Here is a 23,536-nt window from a genome sequence, read left to right as displayed (position 1 = left end):
CCCGGCTCCCGGCTCGGCGACGCCCCGGCGCCCCGCCGGCCCTCAGGGAGGCGGACCCCGCGGCCCGGCCTCGCCTCGCGCCTCGCCCGCGGTCGGGCCGGACTGGGCGGTGTCAGCGGAGGCCCTCGGCAGGCACGTCCGCCGCCGCGCGACACCCGGGCAGCCGCGGCGCCGACGGGAGCGGCAGCGGGAGCCCCGCCATGGAGACCCGCTACAACCTGAAGAGCCCGGGTGAGCGGGGCTGGGGCGGCTGGGCGGAGGCTCGGAGGCTCTGAGCGGCGCCTCGGCCGGCTCGCGTACCCCCGGTTCTCGCGGCTATTCCGGGTTCGCGCTTTACGCGAGGCCGCTGCGGGTCCCGGGGTGCAGGCCGCAGGGCGGGGCGGCCGCTGCGGAGCCCCAGGCCGGTTGTCGCCCCATGGCTCCTGACGTTCCCTTCCCAGTCCCCGCCGAGTGGAGCTGGCGACGGTCCTGCCAAGGGCAGGTGTACAGGCGACGTCAGCGGGAAGTACTGACCGTATCCCTTCTGGCTGTACTCGCATCCTCAGGACCCTCTCTGTCGCTGCCGAGCAACTTTGTTAGGTGTTTGACTCGCGTTTTGGGGGATCTGTCGTTGAAATATCCCATTTCAGTGTTCGGAGAAGGACAGAATTATAGACATTGAAAAACATGTCCTGTAACTGAACTAGTTGAGCGGTGTACTTGAAAATTAATCATGATTGGATGGGGGTGGACTGCTAATTTGTCTGAATTCACGCGGAGAATTTATTTCCTTCATTTAGACAATCCCGGCCTCCAGTTTGTTTGTTTTTTTTTTCTGGCGCATTAAAAACAATGCAAAAAACAAAAACGTCCTCTCCACCCAACCAGAAAACAAAAACGAACTCCCCAAACCATGATCAGTTCTCTAATATTAAAGCTGGTGTGATATGTGTTACTGGATTCTGTAAATGGTATTTATTCTAAATGTACCCTGATAAATTTGTCAGGAGAAGAAACCCCATTAGCTCTGAATAAAAAGCTCAGGGTATTGATTCTTGAACTAGTACCCTTGCCGCTGTTTTTGTGTTTTCTTTCCCACACCGTTTCCTAGTTTGGACTTTAAAGTCTAACATCCATATGGGATATTGTGAGTCTTTGATTAAAAAAAGTTCAGACTATAGAAATGAAAGCCCGAGGATATTGACTGGACAGAATGTTGTCAGCTTGAATACTGACAAGCAAGTGTCCTTCAGTGCCCGGTTGTAGAATCCGTCATACTTTAGGAGATTTATTTAAAATAGGCCATGCCTGTGCAAGAATGATATTTACACAGCTGATTTTTATTTTTCCAAGACAGGGTTTCTCTATGTAACAGTCCTAGCTATCCTGGAACTCACTTTGTAGACCAGGCTAGCCTCGAACTCACAGAAATCCACCTGCCTTTGCCTCCCGAGTGCTGGGATTTAAGGGTGTGTGCCACCACTGGCCGGCAACACAGCTGAATTTTAAAGGGACCACATCCTCTGTCTTCAGCCTATCACTTACAACCTAAAGAATTAAAAAGAGGCAGAGAAAGTAGAAATGCTTGAATGTTACCAATTTGATGCCAGAATGGTTGAATTAGTTGGAGTTTAAAACTAGAACTGCGGGGCTGGGGAGGTGGCTCAGTGGTTAAGAGTATTGACTGCTCTTCCAGAGGACCTGGGTTCAATTCCCAGCATCCATATGGCAGCTAACAAGTGTCTGTAACTCCAAGGTCTGACACCCCAACACAGGCATACATGCAGACAAAACACCACTGAACGTAAAAATAAAATCAATTAATTAAAAAGAAAGTAGAACTGTGGTAAGTTGTGTGTACTTTGTTAGTCATGCAGTTGCTCTAGATCAGCAGACGTACTTGGGTGAATGTCAGCGAATAATGCCTCGTGAAATGTTGTCAGGAAATTGCTCAATCTTTTTTTAATGATTTATTTTAATTTATTGATTCATTTTTTTTAATGTGAATTGTTTTGCTTGTATGTATATCTGTGTGAGGGAGGGTGTCAGATCCCCTGGAACTGGAGTAACAGTTTGTGAACTGCCATGTGGGTGCTGAGAATTGAACCAGGGAATTATCTGGAAAAGCAACTAGTGCTCTTAACTTCTGAGCCATCTCTCCTGCCCCAAATTGCTCAATCTTGATAGGTTATCGTACTCGAGATTATGATAAAATTTAAGCAACTTTAGAAATTAATACATTGATAGCTGGGTATGGTAGGATGTACCTTTAATTCCAGCATTTGGGAGGCAGAGGTAGGCAGATCTATGTGAGGTCCAGTCTGGTCTACATAGTGAGTTAATAAATTTCCAAAGTATGTTGAGTTTTGATTAACTTTTTATAAATTCCATCCTGTTCTTAGTTTCCTCAAAGATTATGGTATTCTAAAAGGAAAGTTTTAAAAATTTTTTCCTGTTGGTGTAGACGATTTTGATTTTATCGAGGTGAATTAGATGAGCCATAAAACTTGTTAAAATACTAAGAAGCTTGGTGGTAATGCTTGCTTTGTTTTAGTCTCAGACCTTCATTATTTGTAGATTAATGGCTCCGTGAAAGGAAGTAAACAACTCATTTTCTATCTGCTGGTGTTGGATTATCTCCAGTCCTCTATGTTGTTTTAGTGTTTATGTATTTAGTGTGCGTGTTTGTGTGTGTATGCGCCACGGCACTCAGATGAAGATAAGAGGACTCAGTGCTTTCCTTCCATCAGGTGGGACTCAGAAGTCAAACTCACGTTGTCAGGCTTGGTGGCAAGTGCCTTTACCTACTAAGCAACTCGCTGTCACATTTTCAGTTTTTTTTTAAAAAGTAAACACATTCACAGTGTCTTTGTAAGTAAAAACATTAGTTCTTAAACTTTTGCTGACATGCCTTCATTCTTGGGAACAGGAAGAGGCAATTGGGAGCATCATTTAGGACTCAGGTTTTTAATGCACCTGCCTCCTGAAATTCACCATGTCTTGGGAATTGGCTATAGTAAGATAGGGACTTCCCAGGGGAACTGATGATTGGAAGACATGGCCTATAAAAGATCCCTTTATTTGTATGTTTCTGGTTCTAAATGTAGTGTAAGCAGTGAACTAGCTGGGCGAAAGAGGAGAGCAGATGCTGGGGCCATGGAGCCTAAAGTCTTGATCCGGAGAGACCAGATGGCCTCTATAAACGGCTTAGGAGTAGGAATGCAGCTGTCAGTCCCTTCTTTAATTGATGTTGTCTCCCACACTCAGAGAGCTCTAGGAAATAATCTTGCAAGGAGAGAGGAGCAGGGGCTGAAGCAAGAGATGGGCTGTCAGGAGGAAGGCGCCGCTCTAGCCTGGCAGCTCTTTGTACCTTGACATTCCATAGAGACCCTTCTCCTTAGGAATCGGTATTTTTAAGTGGCTTTAAAACAGGAATGTGATGGCTAGTTTTTATCTGGATTCCTTTGCTGTTGCTGTGATAAAATACTCTTGACAGAAGCAGCTGCAGGGTGATTGCGTTTATTCTTGGCTCACAGTTCATTGTAGTGGGGAAGTTGTGGCCGCAGGAGCTTGAGGCTGTAGTCACATGGTATCTAAAGTCACAGTGCAGAAAGTCCTCTCTCTCTCTCTCTCTCTCTCTCTCTCTCTCTCTCTCTCTCTCTCTCACACACACACACATACCACACACAATTATATGTATAGGTATATATGTGTATATGTGCACAGAGTCCAGGACCCTAACTTAGGAAATGGCGCCATCCACAGTGGGTGGGTCTTTCCACTTCAATAATCAGATCAAGATAATCTCCTATGGTCATAACTAGAGGCTTATGTCCCAGGTGATTTTATGTCTCATCAAATTGACAGTTGAAATTAACCATCATAACATTGGGTTGTCAGCCTGACAGTGGATGAGCCTCTGAGCATTTCCTGTGAGGGACTGGATTATATAGATTAGGCTAACCTTAACTGTGGGGTGCACCATCCCATGGTCTAGGGTTCTGGACTGATAGACAACATGAGCTGAGTTCTGGCACTTGTCTCTGTGTTTCCTGACTGTGGATGTAGTGTAACCAGCCAGTTGCCGCATGATCTCCCTACCATGAACTAACTACCTTGGGAGTGAGGATAGACCCTTCTTTAAAGTGCTTTTGTCAGTAGGGGAAGTAATAGAAGAGGACTTTTATTATATTTGTACTGGCTGGTTTTATGTCAACTTGATACAAACTAGAGTCATCAGAGAGGAAGGAGCCTCAGTTGAGAAAAATGCCTCTGTAAGATTCAGCCGTAAGGCATTTTCTTAACTAGTGATCAATTGGGGGGAGTGCCCAGCCCATTGTAGGTGGTGCCATCCTTGGGCTGATGGTCCTGGGTTCTATAAGAAAGCAGGCTGAGCAGGCCAGTAAGCAGCTCTCCTCCATTGCTTTTGCACCAGCTCCTGCCTCCAGAATCGGCCCTCTTTGAGTTCTTTTCCTGACTTCCTTTGGTGATGACAGCAATGTGGAAGTGTAAGCTGAATAAACCCTTGCCTCCCCAACTTGCTTTTTAGTTATGGTGTTTTGTTGCAGCAATACAGACCCTAAGACATCACTGTTAGCATCATTGTTAGTTTTATGATTATGTGTGCAGGTGTGCGTGTGCCAAGGTGAATGTGTGGAGGTCAGAGGACAACCTTCCTGCATCAGTTCTTGCTTTCACCTTGTTGATGAAGACTCTTGCTGTTTCTGCTGTGTGCTCTAGTTGGCCTGCAGGTGCTTTTCTTGTCTCCACCTTGTCTTACAGTAGTGCTGGCTTTACAAACAGGCATGCCCCTGAGTCCTGGGGATTGAACAAGATCTGCTGAGCCACCCTAACAGCCTTCAGTCTCCCTCCACAGGCCTCTAGATGGGAGGCCCTGACCTTCCACACTGACCTTTTCAACCAAAACAGAGAGGGATTGTTTTTTCTTTTTTTTTATCAGTGTTGAATAAAAAGTTTTTAATGTCAAGTTCATTTAAAAAATGTTGCCAGTCACAGTTCTAGATTCTTGGACGAGAAATGATGGAAGACTTTAACATTCATTTGTTGTATTTTTATACTTTCTGTTCTAAGCTCTGAAGAGGCCATAGTGAAGTAGAGCCTTCCACTACTTAGCAGGAAAGACAAGGGCTAAACAGGTACTGTAGGTACAGTGTCGTGACATCACATAGGAAGAGACTCAAGCTGGTCCCAACATGACTGGCCATTAGGATCATTGGAAGAGGAGTCCTAGTCTCTGTCCTATTTCAGACACTTTCATTTGCCCACATGAGAATCTCTAGTCCCTCTGGGAAGGACAGGTAAGTATCAAGTGGACCTTTCTGAAGAAATTGCTTGAAGGCCAGGCATGGTGATACTCGCCTTTAATCCCAGTGCTCAGGAGGCAGAGGCAAGTGGATCTCTGTGAATTCCAGGCCAGCCAAGGCTGCATAGTGAAACCTGTCTCAATAAAGCAAATCCATAGTGAAATAAGACAATAACAAAAGGCATTGCTTATATGTAGGAGCCAGTCTAGATGGTGACAGGTGCCAGAACAGCTTTTTTTTTTCTCCACTTTGTAGTCCACGCTGGCCTCTGAACTCTGCCAGCCTCTGCTTCCCAAGTCCTGGGATTAAAGGCGTGCAGACACTGGCTGGCCAGAACAGCTTTGCCAACGGAGGAAACAATAAGTAAGGAGGCCTGGAATAGAGAAAGGGTAGGGTGTGTCTGAGAAATGAACGAAGTTGAGTGTCTAGAATCTGGAGGGAGAGGTTGTGTCAAACATGTTTCTACTAAAGATGTTTTCATGCTGTGTTAATACTGACTGCTTCTTAACTCTAAGCTCCTTGATGCCCTAGAATTTTATAATTGTAGTTGCCACTTCTAGCTCCTAGTAAGTACTTGAAGTATTTGATAAAGTGGATGAACTCGCTTTAGAGTAGTAGATGGAAAAGAATATTAACAGTTATGAAGTAAACTTAGTTTAAGTTGTTTGAAAAAGTCTTGCTGTGTGGCCCAGGCTGGCCTCAAACTTGAAATCTTCCTGTCTTGACCTCCTGCGTTCAGGGGTTACACCTGTGTGCCCTCAATCCTGGCTAGGAACTTTTTAAAGCCTAGATCAAAAAAACCTAGACTCAGGCGACACTGTATGAAAAGCAGCACCAGATTGATCTGGTTTTGTGTGTGGGAGTTGCTTCCCCATTAGCCTGTGTCTCCCACACTCTAACCTACCCTTTGTATGGTTCACTCTATCTTCTCTGCCTGTTCCTACCCGTCTGGAGAGCTTCCTGCTTTTTATTTTTCAACTACCTGGTTTTCTTTCAAGGGAAAGTAGGTAGATAGGACCTGTTTTCTTCTGTCTGCTTTCCGTAGACTGGGGTGTCCTTGAACTCACAAAGATTCACCTGCCTCTACCACCTGAGAACTGGGATTAAAGGCATGCGCCTCCACACCTGGCTAGAAAGGTTTTTATCAGCCTGTGCCAATCACTTGGACAAGTATGTTTTAAATATCTCCATTTTCTTTTAGCTGTTAAACGACTGATGAAAGAAGCGGCCGAATTGAAAGACCCCACCGATCATTACCACGCTCAGCCTCTGGAGGTTGGTTTCTGTCTCTCCTGAGGACTGCAGTGCTTCAGTGTCCATTGCTTTGACTGTTGATGTGTTTTGAGCTTCTTATTGATCTACTGTATTCTGTTTCATGAGTGTTTTATTAGCCTTTTGTCTGGCTCCTTTGGCAACACAACTTAGGGATTCTGTCTGTGAGTGATGTTTACTTGGTGTTCAGTATGGAGGGAGGGAGGGTCAGTAAAAACGCACACACTGCACTTTCAGGAAGACTCAGACCATTGTGGGGTCTCTGCAGCTACCGACACAAGCATCTCTTCTGCTCTTTCTGAAAGGAGGGTGCTGACTGTGCATAGTCGGGTTTTCATAGTAATAGTGAAGAGATAGTATGTGTAAGAACTTAGTAATGTACAGTGACATGTACATTACTAATATTACTGGTCAGTTCTACATAATGAAGAATACTTTTTAAAGCTTTGTTAAGACAACTCAAATATATACTAATGATTTGACTATTTCCACTAATTGATTTTTTGAGGCATTAATTTCCAGTTTAAATGGATCTTACTTATGAATATATAATTTTTAAATTTAAATTTTAAACCAAATTAAATATTTGGTTAAAAGAAATTTCATCTTTTATGAAACATAAAATTTATGTTAAATAACACCTTTTTGCTTATGACTTTTGAGGCATCTTGAGCATTAGAGGCTAATAGCACTATTAGGAAACATTTGATTTCCCTCACTTGGCATTTTTAATGTTACTATTAATAAAAATGATAAAATGTTTAAATGTTCCTGATCCTGTGGATTCTTGTTTTTGCCTAGGATAACCTTTTTGAATGGCACTTCACAGTTAGAGGGCCCCCAGATTCTGATTTTGATGGAGGAGTTTATCATGGACGCATAGTTCTGCCACCAGAGTACCCCATGAAACCACCGAGCATTATTCTGCTAACGGTAAGAGTTCTTGGCATTTTACAGTGCTTGTGGGTAACTTCTTCAGTTATCTGCAAATGTAGTCAGCATAATTTATAAGAAATGAAGTAGAATATTCTAATTTTGCCATCAGGAGTGCAATAATTTCTCCTTGGATTAATCCCGAGGAAGCTGTTGTATCTGTGAAGCACTGGTGATACTGGCGAATGCATAATGTCATAGCACAGTGGTTAGGACTCCGTGACATGCCGCCTGGACGTGGTGATGCTGAGTGCAGCTCGTGTCAGCTCCAGTGTCCCATCCATCTCACACCGTTTTCATGAGTTTCCTCATATATGCCGTGAGCTGTAATGGCTGACATGGAAAGAAAAGATCAGGATCTGTGATAGCTCTTAGAAACCTTAATAAATGCTGTTTTATTTCTGTTTGTATCTCAGAACTTCTGCCTTTCTGTCTTCTCTTTTCATGTGGAAGAAAGAACATTGGTATATTAACTCTCTGGATTGCTAACCTGTCCCATTCTCACTTAGGTTTAATCCTTTCCTAACCGTGAAAAAGGCAACACACATCATCCATCCATACACGCACAGACCTTTTTGTTGCCTTGTTTTCTCTTTGATGATCTTACTCGTGTGTAGACTATTGCAGTCGTTTCACAAATGCTGTCTGTTGACACTTACCTGAGAACTGCTACAGCTTCAGTCTTCATCCTGTTCATCGAGTCTTCTCTGACACAGGTGTTAGCTCCAGCTGCGCTCTGGAGCGTGCAGAAGGTGCTTGTTTTAGGGTCAGCTGGCCAGGGCCCTGAGCAGTGCTCTTTCCATTCCCCGCCTGGAGGTTGTATATTTATTATCTTTGTTTCTGTCTGATGGAATGTTGTTTGTGGCAAGTACAGCCACATCCTAAAGTTCCAGGCATCTAGAAGCTGCTCAGCAAGCACTGGCTGTTACTGCTAAGTGTTGATGTTGATATGAAGGCTGGGGCAGCCCTTTAGGCTCCCGTGTCAGGACTTATTTCAGTTAACTGGGAGAAACAAGAGGTCTGCTGCAGCATGAATGATAAAAACCCTGAGACAGGTATTGGGATTCAACCTGAAGATCAGAGAAGCAAAGCAGCCAAGCCACTAGAGAGCTCTTATCTCTGTGAAATCTCCAGACTGGCAGAGAGCAAGCTCCTATCTCATCCTGCCTTATATTCCTCACTAGTGCAGGGACTAAAGACGTATACCATCACTGCCTGGCCTCTGTGACTAACTAGTGTGGCTACTTTGGTTAAAGGTGTGCGCCACCAGTGCTTGGCCTGTATGGCTGACCAATGTAGCTGTTTTGCCTTCTGATCCTCAGGCAAGCTTTACTTATTAAAATACAAATGAAAAGCCTGGTCTACAAGAGCTAGTTCCAGGACAGGCTCCAAAACCACAGAGAAACCCTGTCTCAAAAAAACCAAAAAAAAAAAAAAAAAAAAAAATACAAATGAAATATCATTGCAGCCTGGAGAAAGGGGCTGGTGGAGAGGTGTGTGTGTGTGTGTGTGTGTGTGTGTTTGTGTGTATGTGTATATGTGTGTGTGTGTGTATGTTTGTGTAAGAGAGAGAGAGACTGACTATAGCTTGGAGAAAGGGGCTGGTGTATATGAGTGTGTGTGTGTGTGTGTGTGTGTGTGTGTGTGTGTGTGTGTGTGTGTTGGGCAATAGATAACAGCTTTTTACCAGTAGTTAGCCAGTAGATCAGTTGGATTTATCACACTGAAAAGGAGCCCTATCCTTGTCAGTAGTCAGTATTGCCTTCTTGTTCACTTTCTTTCTTAAAAAAGTCACTTTCAATTTTGATTGAGCAAATATTTACTGAACATGACCCATGATGAGGCAGGACTGAGTCAGCCTCCGCCCAGCGGGGCTTCTGCCTTAGTGCCTTTTTCCGCACCTCCTTCAGCCTTGTGGCTGTTCACCTGCTCAGGATTGCAGTGGTCACCTCTGAAAAAGGTGTCAAGAGTCTCCATCTTTTACTGACATCAGCATGCTTCTATTTCTGCCTGCCTGCTCGATGTCATTGGTTACTTTCCTATAAACCATCAGTTCTGTGTCCAAATCAAAGTCATGGTCTCCACTCTTCCTTTACCACGTTCTATCTAATTAAATGGCATTAACCTTCTGAAAAACTGCTCCTGTCTTAAAGCCTCCTCCAGCATGTTAGGTGACTTGGCATCTATGTGTCTTCTCTTTATGCAAACCTAGATTGTAGTAGGCACAAGGCATAGCATCAGTTCCAGCTGTGCTGCTCAGAGAGGTGCCAGTGCACCTTCAAAAAAAGAAAAAAAAAACAACTTTATTCAGCCTTTAACAAATGTTTTTGAATGCCTATACAAGGACAAAAAACCGCTCCTTTATTAGAGTTAAATTTCTTTAAATATTATCTTTAAAATTACTATTTATATGTAAATATGGTATGTATTGGTTCTTGGAAAGCAGAAGGCATTAAATAGACTTTTGCAGTTTTTAAAATACGTTCTTTATTTCTAAGGCTAATGGGCGATTTGAAGTAGGCAAGAAGATCTGCCTAAGCATCTCAGGGCATCATCCTGAAACCTGGCAGCCTTCGTGGAGCAGTGAGTATTAGTCAATAGAAGCTGCTTATAATACACTCGAGAGTAAAGATGTTTTGGCTAATATGTAGTACCCTTGGAAATTAACAAATATTTTTCCATGTCTAAGTTTGTATAGAACTTTAATAACCTCTCACATCTCCTGAAAACCTTCAGATTTTTTTTTCCAGAGTAAACCTAGTTCCCTTTAAAATTTTTATTTTGTATTTGTGTGTGTGTGTATGTGTGTGTGTACCTGCGCATGCTTATGTTTGTGTGCAGATGTGTATGGACGCCAACTGTTGTTGAGGGGTGTCTTCCTTAATTCTCTTCTACCCTATTTTTTGAGGCAAGGTCTCTCACTGAACCTGGAGTTTGCATATTTGTTAGGCTTGCTGGCTAAGCAAGCTCCTGGGAGCCTCCTGTCTGCTTCCCCAGAATGGGTAGAGCATGCACTGCTCTTTTTTCTTTCTTACAGCAAGCATACAGGGGGCATGGGTCCCTGCGCTTGCGCTGCTGAGCTGGCTCCTACCCCAGCTCCTACCTCAACCCAGCTCCTACCCCAGCCCAGCTCCTACCCCAGCCTAGCTCCTACCCTAGCTTCTTCGCCAGCCCAGCTCCTACCCGAACCCAGCTACTACTATAGCATCTACCCCAGCCCAGCTCCTGCCCCAGCTCCTGCCCCAGCTCCTGCCCCAGCTCCTGCCCCAGCTCCTTTCACTGAATTGATGTTCATTTTCTGTTTCAGTAAGGACAGCATTGCTGGCCATCATTGGTTTTATGCCAACTAAAGGAGAGGGAGCCATAGGTTCTCTAGATTACACACCCGAGGAGAGAAGAGCACTTGCCAAAAAGTAAGTTCTTCCTTGTTAGGGCCGAGTGGTATTAGTGGTTAAGGATCCAGTCTTAGCATTGTAGAAATCCAACTCTGAAAATTTCCTTGGAGTGATCAGAATATTAAAAAAATTGATCTCATGATATTTTTTTTGTAGTATTTTGGATCAGTCCCGGGATTTCATTCCATTTCAGGCAGGTACTCTTCCACTAAGTTGTATTGCCAGCCTAACTATTTCATTCGTTTAAAAGTAGTTGATGGGCTGGAGAGATTTCAGTGGTCAGCACTAGCTGCTCTTCCAGAGGACCCACATTATGATTCCTAACGGTCTGTAACTCCAGCCCCACAGGATCCAGTTTTCTCCCTCTTCTCTTCTCTGTGGGCACAGGAACACATCTGGTGCTCAGACATGCAAGCAGGCAAAACACCAGTACTCATAAAATAATAATTAGAAAATAAAGTAGTTGGGAGCATTCTACTAAGATTTGGTTTACTCCAGTGAAACAGAATTTCCGAGAAAGCGTTACTGGCTCTTTGTCCCATTTCGGTTGGCATCACAAGTGGGAGGAGCCATTAGCCATTGTTTACATACAGCTGACTGTAAGATCAACTCCCTGGGGCTGTGAAGGAGCCCACTCAATCTTTGTAGCAGCTCACATAGCTTCAACTTATGTAGCAGATATTCAATAAGTGATCTGGGATAAAATAAAGGAAATTTTTATTAGGTAGTGATATGATGGTGATCGTGCCCTCTCTTAGTTTTGTTTTTCTATATAGTCATAAAATTTCATTCAACTCAAAGTACCATTTCCTTTCTGGCTGTTCTGGAACTCACTATATAGACCAGACTGGCCTCAAACTCAGAGTTCTGGAATGAAAGGTGTATGCCTCCAAGCCCAGCATAAATTATTATTATTATTACTGTTATTTTTTTTCTTTGGTTGTTCAAGACAGGGTTTCTTTGTGTAGCCTTGGCTGTCTTAGAACTCTTAGACCAGTCTAGCCACGAACTCATAGAAATTTGCCTGCCTCTGCTTCTCAAGTGCTGGAATTAAAGACTCGGGCCACCACTGCCTAGCTCATAAATTCTATTTTTAATTGACTTCTTTCCGGTTGTATGTTTTTGCTAAGATATAATTGGAGCTTTATATTAGACTTTTTCACAGACTTTGACTAGGCTCATGGTCTGGGTTCTTCAGGATGGTATCACAGAGTATAATAGACAGTTTACATAAATATGTTGCCACTGTAGATCTGAAGCTTTCTTTAGATAACTTATTTTTTTAAAAATGAAACCTAAGCTGTTTTTTAATGAACCATTTACTTTCCTCAGAACACAGTTGCTCCCTTGTCTCATGGCCTGTGGGTGACTGTGCTATGAAGTTGTTAAGTACCCTTTTCTTTTAGTTATTCCATATTTGAGTATCTTTAAAATGTTTTTAAAGATTTGTTTCTTTTTGATTTATGTTTATGGATGTCTTGCCTTCATACATGTACATCTGTGCATCATGTATGTGCAGCATCTGTGAAGGCCAAAGAGGGCATTGGGTTCCCTAGATCTGTAGTTACAGATGGCTGTGAGCTGCCATATGGGTTCTGAGAATGGAACCCTGGTCCTCTGGAAGAGCACTCTAGCCGCCATTTGAGTATCTTGTAAAGGGGAGTTAGTACTCAGCTGTTTGATTTATGCTCATTGAACAACATTGTCTCCTACCAGATCACAAGATTTCTGTTGTGAAGGCTGTGGCTCTGCCATGAAGGATGTCCTATTGCCTTTAAAATCTGGAAGTGATTCCAGCCAGGCTGACCAAGAAGCCAAAGAACTGGCGAGACAAATTAGTTTTAAGGTATTATAAACTCCTAAACAGATCTGTTTATGTAACCTTTTTGTTTACTGCTGAACTCTAGATAAAAAGGGAAGTAATGTAGTTCTGCTGACATGAGATTTTTATAAAGAGTGTTTTCTTAATACAAAACATAAGCTACACTAATGCAGACTTTGGGGCATAGTTATAGCTAGACTGCTAAAGGCTGCATTCAGATCAGCTTTGCCGTTTACTGCTGACATCCCAGACATAGTGCTTTACCATCGTGTGCCCCCTTACACCTGTAAATAATAGTAGTACCTTCTTTGGACTTTTGTCAGGATATGTTAATTAACACGTATACCACATAGTGCTTCATAAATCCTAGTCTTTTTCTTCTCTTTCTCTTCTCTCCCTCCCCCTCTCTCTGTCCCTTTCTTTCTCTTACTCTTCTTTCATACATTACATCCTGATCACAGTTTTCCTTACCTCCACTCCTCCCAGTCCTTCCCCAACCTTGCTCTCCCCCAGATCCACTCCTCCTCCATTTCCCTTCAGAAAAGAGAAAGCCTCCCAGGAATATCAACTGAACATGTCAGTTCAAGATACAATAAGACTAGGCATAAACCCTCATACCAGGTCTGGGCATGCAACCCAGTAAGTAGTAGGAGGGTCCCAAGAGCAGGCATAAGAGTCTGAGATACCCCCTCCCCATTCCCACTGTTGGGAGTCCCACAGGAGCACCAAGCTACACAGCCATAACATATATGCAGAGGGCCTAGGTCAGCATCAGCACCGTGCAGACTCTGAGATTGTTGCTTCAGTCTCTGTGCGCCCCTGTAAGTCCTGCTTAGTAGATCCTGTGGGCCATGTTCTTGTGTACTCACCACTCCTACAGTCCTTCCCCTCTTCTGAGTTCCCTGAGCTCTGCCTAATGTTTGGCTGTGGCTCTCAGCATCTGCTCCCATCAGTTACTTGAAGCTTTTCTGATGACAGTTGGGCTAGGCACCAGTCTATAAGTATAGCAGAAAATCATTAGGGATCATTTATTCATTTATCCGTCCATCTGTCCGTCTGTCTATTTATGTTAGTCCTGTTTGGTTCTATCCTAGATCTCTGGGCTATCCAGGCAGAGTCAGGGGTGTGGTCCCTTTTGTGGGCCTCAGGTTGGAGCAGTCATTGGTTGGCCATTCCTACTAGTGCTGCGCCACCATTGCCCAGCACACCTTGCAGGCAGAACAGATTGGAGGTGGAAGGTTTTGTGTCTGGCTTGATGTCTCAGTCCCACCATTAGAAGTCTTGCCTGGTTATAGAAGATGGCCAGTTCAGGCTTAGTATCCCCGCATTACTGGGAGCACTCGCTAGAATCACCCTTATAAATTCCAGGAAGTTCCCCCTGCATTACGTTTCTACATCGCTCTTGAAATGCCCCAGTTCCATTTGTCCTCCCAGTACTGTCCTTCACCACTACCCTGCCCTCAGTTCACCCGCAAAAATCTATCCCATTTCTTGTTCTTTCTGAACAAAGTAGGTAACCTCACCTCTGAGATTAACTGCTGTTAATATTTCAGCATGTTTCTAATTTTCTACCTTTTTACCCAAATATAAAATTTATATAATATTTTAATACTTTGAGTAAACACACTGTGTTTCTGGAATTTAATTAACCCATATTAAGCATATGCTGCCTTCTCCCTCTGACCTGCCTTTCTGCCCTCTGTGATCCTGGGTTCAGTTCTTGGGTTTTTTCTTCAGTTTTATCATAGTTCCTGAAAGAGGAAGTATAAAGATCTTCCCTGGATTTCTTCTACACCTAAAATCTTTCTTGTTTTGAATATTGTGATTTTTCAGATTGAGGAAATACATACAGCTTACTTGAGCAGTTACAGTAATTAGGTTAACCTGGGACTGTTTACTATTGTTGGAAACAGCCCAAGCTAGCCTCACATAGTTATGTCAGACTTTTATCTAAAAGTCACCCCACAGCTTTAGTTTGCAAGGATTCTTGGAACTGAGGCTAGGAGCCATAGCATTGTTCTCAGCAGGTAGCAGCCGCTGAGAATGCAGGCTGTCTTGTGCCCTTCCCGTCAGACCTGGCGGATAGCAGATGCAGACGGCCCAAAGCTAGCTGACTGGTGATGTAGCTCGTAAGAAAGGAGTGATGAGGGTGACCCAGAGGGAGTAGTTGATTGCTGATACATTTCTTCTTCTAACACTGCTCTTGGGTATATCTTATTTATAGGCCGAAGTCAATTCATCTGGAAAGACTATCGCTGAATCAGACTTAAACCACTCTTTCTCACTAAATGGTTCACAAGACGATTTACCTACAACATTCCAGGGTGCTACAGCCGGCACATCGGTATGGCTCTTGTCCTTTAATACACACACACACCACACACACCACATACACACACACACCACACCACACATACACACACACCACGTACACACACACCACGTACACACACACCACCTACATACACACACACACCACCTACACACATACACACACCACATACACACACCACACATACACACACACACCACATACACACACCACACACTACACACACGCCACACACACACACAGACCACACACACACCACATACACACGCACACACCACACACAAACATACACACACCCTACATGCATACAAACACACACTTGTTTGGAGTAAGGTAAGATCCTTCTAGATTAAATACTGAAAATTTTTTCTTAGTAGTAAAGTTATAGCCCAGCTGCCCCACTAATTATGCTGTTCTGAATACATCTTTCTGGGCTTTAGTTTTTTTGTTAAGTGGTGTTGGATGAGATAGTTTCTAAGTCCTGCTGTCATTCAGGATGCTTCTTTCACATAATGCTAGCCTGCATAAAACATGCATGTTTAGCATGCATCTGATAGATGGGAGGTGCTGCCTTGCCTTGGGGTAGTTCTACCTGTCCTCTGGTCACACATGGCTATCTAAGTTTAAATCAGTGAAGGTTTAGTGAAGTCATCAGTGTTGGCCCTCCGGCACACTAGCATGTCCTAGTCCTAGGCACGCCACAGCCGCAGCAGGTGGTTGGCAGCTCTGTTTAGAAGCATAGATGCAGAACTTAAACTCCACTCACGCAGCCCTGTTGAACACTGCCTTGTGTGGAGTAAGTGGCAGGAATTGTTAGATGAAAGATTGAATGTGTCTTATGAGAGAGCTAGCTCTACTCTGACCCATTGCTTTAAACAGTGAGTCAGCACAGGTGATCAGAGTATTACTCATTAAAAATATTACTGGATTGGTGCTAAATAATGAGGATTATGAGGGGAAAGTGACTTAACATGTATACACGATGAACTTACCACTCTTGGAATCAGTTTTGTTAAAGATTATTTGACTAGGTAACCACATCTTATTTCCCCATGTGGCTTATAGAAGACATTTATTGATTTATTGAGGAAGGTGTGCATATGCTATTATGTATGTATAGAGGGCAGAGGACAACGTGTGGGAATTAGTTCTCTTCTGCCATGTGCACCCGGCACTGAACTTAGGTCACCAGGCTTTGCAGCAGCACCTTTATACACTAAGTCATCTCACTAATCCTAAAGGACCCAAAGGTCAGGAAAATTGAAAACAAAGGATGAAACAGTTTTGAGTGGTTTTCTTTCAGGGAGGAAGATGGCATATCAGTATACTTTAAATCCACTGTCGGGTGTCTTGTAACATATTCCAGTTACACCTATTTTAGTTACTATGTCTGTGACTTACTGCTTTGATATAGTAAGTGGTCTAGGAAAAATACCTGATAGCAGCTTATGTTCCTCAGTCTATCAGTTCTGCGATCCCAGGGACTAAAGTTTGAGTAAGTCGTTCTATTTTATATTAAAAAGCATTCCAGGACTGGTGGGATGGTCCGGTGGGTAAAGACATTTACCACACAAGTCTGGCAACCTGAGATCAGTCCCTGGAGCCACGTCAAGGTAGACAGGACAGACTTCACTAAGTAGTCCTCTGACCTCCACAGTGTACCGTGGAACCTGCACCCACATGTATATGTGCATGCACACCATAGTAAAGCATTCTATCTCACCGACTATATGACTATAATTATTTAGATAGGAAAAATTTTAACATTTCATCAGTTTTTAGCCAATGGTCACTGCCCAAAAGGTATCTGAAATACAGAAACCTAAATAAAACATTATATAAGCATTTTTGCTAAAGCACATGTACTAAAGTATTTGGCATCAATTGATTAATTTTGTAATGCCAGGGATCAAGCCTAGATTCTTGTGTGCAATGAGCCATTTAGGGTGTTTTTTTTTTTTCTTTAAAAGACATGTCTTGCTATGTAGTCCAAGTTAGCCTGGAATTTACCAATCCTTCTGCCTTAACCTTCAAGTGCTCAGAATACAATCACGTTTTAATGATTGTTTTATAAATATATTAATCATACTAATAAGGAGGCTACAAACTATCCTAAGTAAATTTACAATTTAATTTTTGAACTGAAATCCGGATGCCTCCAAAAGGATATGTTAATAGTAATAATATTAATAGTGATTAACACTTAGTAAGTAATTGTGTTTAAGCACTTTATATTGTTAATCCATTTAATCCTCACAACTGCTGAATTGGACATCGTCATTGTACAGATGAGGGAGCTGAGACATTGGCTTAGGAACACATAGCTACTAGACAAAGCCAGACTAGAAATAAACGCTTATAATTGTTATATAACCATTATAATTTATTTTGTTAATTTTATGGGCAAGATAATCTCCCCTCAAACTAAGGAAAAAATAAGTCAGTAAAAACGTTAGTATGAGTCAGTCTCTTAGGCTATAGTGATATTGTCATTGTCTTTTTCCTTAAGAACCTGTTTCTCATGCCATTAATTCCAGCACTTGGGAGACAGAGGCAGGCAGATCTCTGAGTTCAAGGCTAGCCTGGTCTACAGAGTGAGTTCTAGGACAGCCAGGGCGACACTGAGAAACACTGTCTCCAAAAAAAACCTATTTGTTGCTGGGTATGGTGGTGCATACCTACACTCTTTGCGCTGAGGGAGGCTGAGGCAAGAGGATCGTGTATTCAGGGCCAGCTGGGTCACCAGCTGTTTGTGCTCTATAAGCCTCAGTTCTCAGATCTACTGAATACATTTACGCTCTTAGCTGAGTGTCAGAAGGATACATAAGTTAGACTGTAATTCTTCTCTGTTGGCTGCTGTAACTCAGTTCACTCATTGAATATTGGTTCACTTACTGTATGGCGTTTGTGATGACATGCCACCATGCAACATTGACTTTTATGTGTCTGCACTCTTCCGTGGGCAGGTTGTCCCTTGGAGCCCTAGGTACAAGTCCAAGTTTATGCAGCTCTTAATTCAGCATTGGAGCTACTTTAAGCTCAAACTCACCAGTAGTTTCTCTATAACTCTGTACTATGGGTTAACTAAGAACATTTAAGAAACTATAAAGAATAATTTTAAGACCATTTAAGAAACTATAAAGAATAATTTTAAGACCATGTAAGAAACTACAAAGAATAATTTTAAGAAATTCAGATTATCTAAGCTTTTTTCGTATCCTAGGGATCAAACCCAGGTTTTTGTGGATGCTCGGAAAGTGCTCTGCCGCGACGGGGCATCCCCACACCTTTGTATTTGGAGGTAGCCCAAGCTGGCCTTGAGTTCACCATCTTCTGTCTTCACATATCAGTGCTGCTTTTACAGGCGGGAGCTGTCACACTCAGCTAGCACGTCATAATGTGGAAGTGGATGTCAGCTTTCAAATGGAAATCCTGCAAATAACTCAGAGCAGCAGTTTTCCTTCCTGTTAGAGTTGTTGCCAGCACAAAGCTTATACTCTTAATGATTAATAGAAGAATTGGGGTTATATTATTTGATTCTTTTAAGCGTTTACGTTTTCCCTGTTGGAAAGTGTTTGAAATACCTTGTATTTAATTCATTTTATTCTGAGTAAAACATTCATTCTTATTTCTTGTCTGAAAAAATTAGTTCTAGTGGTAACAGCTACTCCCAGTGTATGCATTAAAAGGCATTGATGCAGTCGAGGCAGGTCAAGGAGTCTGAGTATAGTCCATACATTGTGTGACTTCTTTGAATGTGGTATTGCCAGTTGTATTATCTCTGAGGCAAACTCAAGATTTTGAAACCCTTGTGTCACATAATTGTCCTCTGGCTGAGCAGGGCTTTGGGGGAACATCAGGTACAGAGCAGCACACACTGAGGAACTCACGTACTCAGGCCACTCTTATATCCAGCACTGTGTTAAAGAGGCTTTTAGACTTGTGTTTAGCTCACTTGTCTGGGACTATGGGAAAGGATGTGCTGTTTGAAAGCAAGCACATTTCTACAATAGCAATATGAAAGTGTGTGGCTTATTTCCTTACTATGGCTGATGAATGTCGATATGGTCAGGTAATACTGAAGAAGTCGGGTTTATCAAAGGTAAATGACTTGGAGTTCCACTCCTTCTACTCTTTGTAATGGGTAACTCTCAAGTTGAAAGTGCAAAAGATTGCTTCTCTCCTTGGATCTTCTGAAAGAGGAGCAGTACCCAGATGCCTGGCAGAAACTGCTGTTGTGTCTACCATCTGGAGAGACAGAGCAGCGTCTGTGTCTGCTGATAAACAGGCTCCTCCCCCTCGTGAGGGCTCAAGATAACTCGTGTTTCTGGCTTATTCATCAGTGTTGGTGCCTAGTCTTAGCATTTTCATGGTCTTTGTAGATTTACCTTCATCATACTGCACATATCCTTAAACTGTTCATGAGTGCATGTACAAATGTTGGTTTTTTGTTTTGTTTTGGTTTGGTTTTTTGCCAGTTTTAAACAGATTTTCTTATCGTTTTCTAGTATGGAACCCAGAATCCATCTGGAGCACCCTTGCCACAACCTACCCAACCAGCTCCTAAGAATACCTCCATGAGCCCTCGACAGCGCCGGGCCCAGCAGCAGAGTCAGAGAAGGTCTACTTCCCCCGATGTGACCCAAGGCCAGCCGCCAAGAGCCAACCATACTGAGCACGGCGGGTCTGCCATGCTCATCGTCATCCTGACTTTGGCACTGGCAGCTCTTATATTCCGACGGATATATCTGGCCAATGAGTACATATTTGACTTTGAGTTATAATGCTGGTTTGTGACTTAAGAGCTGAGACTCAGTTGCTTCATTAAACATTCTGCATTGGGTATAACCTAAGGATTGTTTACAAAATATTATTTTGTATTTACCCTTCATTACTTTTTTATTGTTATAAATTCTTTGTGCTATAGGTAGACATTCAGGCCATGTCCCAACAATTTGTCCTGCTTAGATTAAGGGTCTGGAAGCCATAGTTCCTTGTCTATTTAATCTACGTCACAAACAAATAACTTATTGTGATTGCTCACACCCAAGCTGCTTTCCCATGGATTTGCAATGCTTTTCTATGTAGTCCTTTGGAGTTTTCAGATAAAAGGTGATGTTTTCACATCCCGAGTATTACTGGTTACTCAGTATCACTTACTGAGTACCCTCTCTAGTTGTGTAGAAGAGGGGATGAAGAACGGCAGGGGGAGGGCACATCGCTCACTAGTTTCTTGAAAAGCATCATAATAGGACAGACTGGGGTCGCCCATTCTGTGATCTTTGTATTTGAAACTTTGTTCAGTGAGAATAATTTTATTTCAGACATTGATGAAGATCTTCGTTATATTTTTGTTTTTGGATATTACTTGAAGAGGAAAGGCTTTGTAGTCACTTTGATATGCTGTCAACACCTCCAGTATGCACACAGATGAGATCCATGCCAAGAAATAGTTCGAATCTTCTTTCATGTTAGGTGAGGAGATCATAAAGTTTGACTCTGCTCTGCTTTCATTTGTACCTGATGTGAGTTATATGCCCAGCTCTGTAGTCACTGTAGCTTTAAATTATTCCAGGAATATACATAATATTCAAATATTAATAGAAGAACTCAGGGCCTAAGTAACAGTAGTAGAGGGATTAAAAACAATCCAACTTTTATTTAAAATTCTTCACTAGTCAAAGCCCAAGAAAGATTTCAATGGAAAAGTTGATCTATCACTTAGTGCCAGTCAGTTCCCTAGATGCTGACATCGAATTTGTAATCAGTGCCTAGTGAGACCACTTAAGGCAGGATTGCCTTGGGCATGTTCCTTCAGCAACCTTGAGGGAGCTCTTAAGGGGCCTGTATTGCTGATTTAACTGGAAAATATAGGTAGTCCCGAGCTTTTAAATATATCATGCCCATTTGTAAGCTTTCTTTTGTTTTTTTAAAGACAATATAAATAGTTATCTGGGTTCTAGGTCAATCTACAAAAGTTAGTAGCTCATACATATTTTAAGTATGTGTCAGGGCCAGGCGGTGGTGGTGCACACCTTTAATCCCAGCACTCGGGAGGCAGAGGCAGGCGGATCTCTGTGTTTTCGAGGCAAGCCTGGTCTACAAGAGCTAGTTCCAGGACAGGCTCCAAAGCAACACAGAGAAACCCTGCCTCGAAAAACCAAAAAAAAAAAAAAAAAAGTATGTGTCAGGGTGTAGTTGTAAAGTCTGTATGTGGTTTTAACTAAATACAATTATGAGCAAGATAGAAACAGCACACAAAATCATTTTAGAGGTGAGTTTAATTTTTACTTCTATTATGTGATTTTTGGGTCAGTTAACATAATTTCCATTTTTATTTGGTAGCCAGTTTTCATTGTGTCAACACCTAAAATTTAAAAAGGTTCTTATGCCGTAATAAGTTAAATTATTAAAGTTTAATAGATTAGCATTTTATAGTTATTCAGATTGTTTATGAAATTGGTAAAGTCTAAAAAGCCAAGAATATTGTGACGACCTCATGACAGGAAGACTATAGGTTACCATTTTTTAAAATTTTCTTGCTGTGAAAAGTATATTTTGAGGTCTTAGTTTATAATACCAAATATGAAAAACATTGATTGGGTCAGTGGTCTCCTGGGTGGCCTTCCCACTTAGGAGAGAAACCCACACGTCACCCTGTGCTGAGCTGGCTCACCGCTAGAGCAGTCTTCCTCCCAGCCAGACTGGCAGCTTTGGCAGCTCTGTGATCCTACTGCATCTTCCGTGGGCGCCTCTGCTAAGCACTGAGGTTGCTTTGTGATCTCATCCATTCTCCCCTCACTGTTGCTAACTGGCTACCTCCGAATGCGTGTTGGTATTTTTTAGCACTTGATACACACATCAAAGTGGTACAGTTTACTTCCCACCCATAATGCTATCTAAAAATTGTCTTCCCACCCCCACCTTGGAATCACTGAAGAGCCTCCATTGTTAAAGCCTCAGTTTAGCCCTTAGTCCCAGCATATGGCCCAAACCATGTAGACGCTGCTAGGTACAGTCTTAGGATTCCTGTTTCTCTAGTTCTCAGATTTAAAAACTCACAGCTTCACTGACCAGCGTAGCATATGACTGCACATCACGGTAGTTAAAATAGCATGCTTGAAAATTGCCTGTTTCGCTTGTAGAGGTGTGAGCCCATGAGCCTTCCAGATCTTCTGTGTGTTTGGAGTTTATGTAGCACTTTACTCTTCCATGCTGCTGATTGTTTTATTCTACTGAAATAAATGATTTCATCAAGCTTCTCAATGAATTAAATAAAAACTTATTTATTGAGTTTGCTATGAAAATGACAAATTTCCCTCATATTTCAGGAGAATAAGAACTCTTGTTTATTCAGCTTTGGTTTGTGAAGAAACATTGTGGTGTCTTGAGAGGGCCCATTTTATAGCCCAGAATCTAAAGCCTCGCAAACCTGTTCTTCCAGGGACCTAGGGTGGTGTGCTGAAAAGTCTGCATTGCTCTGTTACCTGCAGATAAGTAGGTAGTGAGTGAGTGAACACAGAGACTTTTCCTGGGGGCAATGAGACTAGTGAGAACAGGGCTCTACCTCTAGACGATGCTAGTGCGCTAGTGAGTTTAATGGGGTTACTTACAGGAGCACGAGGGAATTAAAGGCAGTGACATCGAGGAAAAGGCCACCCCAGCTTGGGTGAGGACCCAGGAAACAGCATCCCTGGAGGACCTTGCATGATGACAGGCAGGATTGGAGTCTTCCCCAAGCAGTTGCTGCTTCTGTGACATTGGGATGGGATTTGTGAATCTTGTTTCAGGAGCTTCGTAAGCCTTGCAGGTTTCCTGTATTCCTGAGTCTTATAAGCTCCCCCTTATTTTTTCAAAGGAGAGCACTTCGGTTGGAGGGAAATAGCTGTACTACACCAACCGACCAAGAGTAGTGAGGATGTACCGGAACCATTGAGACTGGCAGGAAGCTGTTCAAATACCTTTTGAATGGGTGTTTTCAGAGCTGTGTGGCCTGCCCAGTAAAACCAGGGACTATACTCACAGCTTGTTTTTGAACAAAGGTGGTGTTCTAATCTTACCTCTTGTCTATTCCTTTGAGTGCCATGTCTGGATCTTTACACTTTCCTTGAGCTTTTTGTCGCTGTTTTCATAGCCACTTTCTAGCCTGTGCAGTTGCCTCTGGATGTTCCAGTCTCGTGCCATTCTTTATAAACAGCGAGGCTTCATTCAGGACTCCTGCTTCTGCTTCTCCCATTGCCTAAGCCATCCTGCTGGCATGACCGGAGTCCTGCTTCAGCTAGCGTCTCTGAGCTCTAGCCCATGGGCCTGACTCCTCTGTCTTCAAATGAGCCAGCGTTCCATAGCCTGTGCCAAAGACAAAATGAAGTCAAAGGGAATCATAGACCTCAGTGTAAGAACTACAGCCAGTGGCAAACACCTGTGGTGCCAGCACTGGATGGGCAAGAGCAGGGGGATTGGAGTTCAAGGCCATTGAGCT

The 23,536-nt window shown here is 42.8% G+C and overlaps 1 protein-coding gene across 2 annotated transcripts; it reads left to right on the top strand.

Annotated features, from left to right (window-relative positions):
* Window positions 1-22,338, top strand: Ube2j1 (ubiquitin conjugating enzyme E2 J1). 2 transcript variants are annotated; one of them, XM_075971260.1, is made up of 8 exons: window positions 1-231; window positions 6,505-6,578; window positions 7,377-7,508; window positions 10,007-10,091; window positions 10,816-10,921; window positions 12,620-12,749; window positions 14,950-15,069; window positions 19,566-22,338. In XM_075971260.1, exons 1-8 carry the CDS (start codon window positions 201-203, stop codon window positions 19,839-19,841), a joined length of 954 nt encoding a protein of 317 aa, XP_075827375.1. In that variant the 5' UTR covers window positions 1-200; the 3' UTR covers window positions 19,842-22,338. The 2 variants fall into 2 exon arrangements, with proteins under 2 accessions (XP_075827375.1, XP_075827373.1); XM_075971258.1 differs by lacking the exon at window positions 14,950-15,069 and having other exon boundaries at window positions 56-231.
* The last annotated feature ends 1,198 nt before the right edge of the window (window positions 22,339-23,536 follow it).

Source organism: Microtus pennsylvanicus, chromosome 5 (assembly GCF_037038515.1).
Source record: "Microtus pennsylvanicus isolate mMicPen1 chromosome 5, mMicPen1.hap1, whole genome shotgun sequence".
Taxonomy (NCBI): domain Eukaryota; kingdom Metazoa; phylum Chordata; class Mammalia; order Rodentia; family Cricetidae; genus Microtus; species Microtus pennsylvanicus.
The sequence above is the reverse complement of the archived record's forward strand: the minus strand, read 5'-3'. Positions and strand labels throughout refer to the sequence as shown.

Bases quoted from the DNA above. Each gene is read 5' to 3' on its own strand.
- Ube2j1 (XM_075971260.1), top strand. From the start codon at position 201: ATGGAGACCCGCTACAACCTGAAGAGCCCGG. The intron at 6,579-7,376 runs GTTGGTTTCTGT...GTTTTTGCCTAG, and splicing joins ACCACGCTCAGCCTCTGGAG to GATAACCTTTTTGAATGGCA. The intron at 15,070-19,565 runs GTATGGCTCTTG...ATCGTTTTCTAG, and splicing joins GTGCTACAGCCGGCACATCG to TATGGAACCCAGAATCCATC.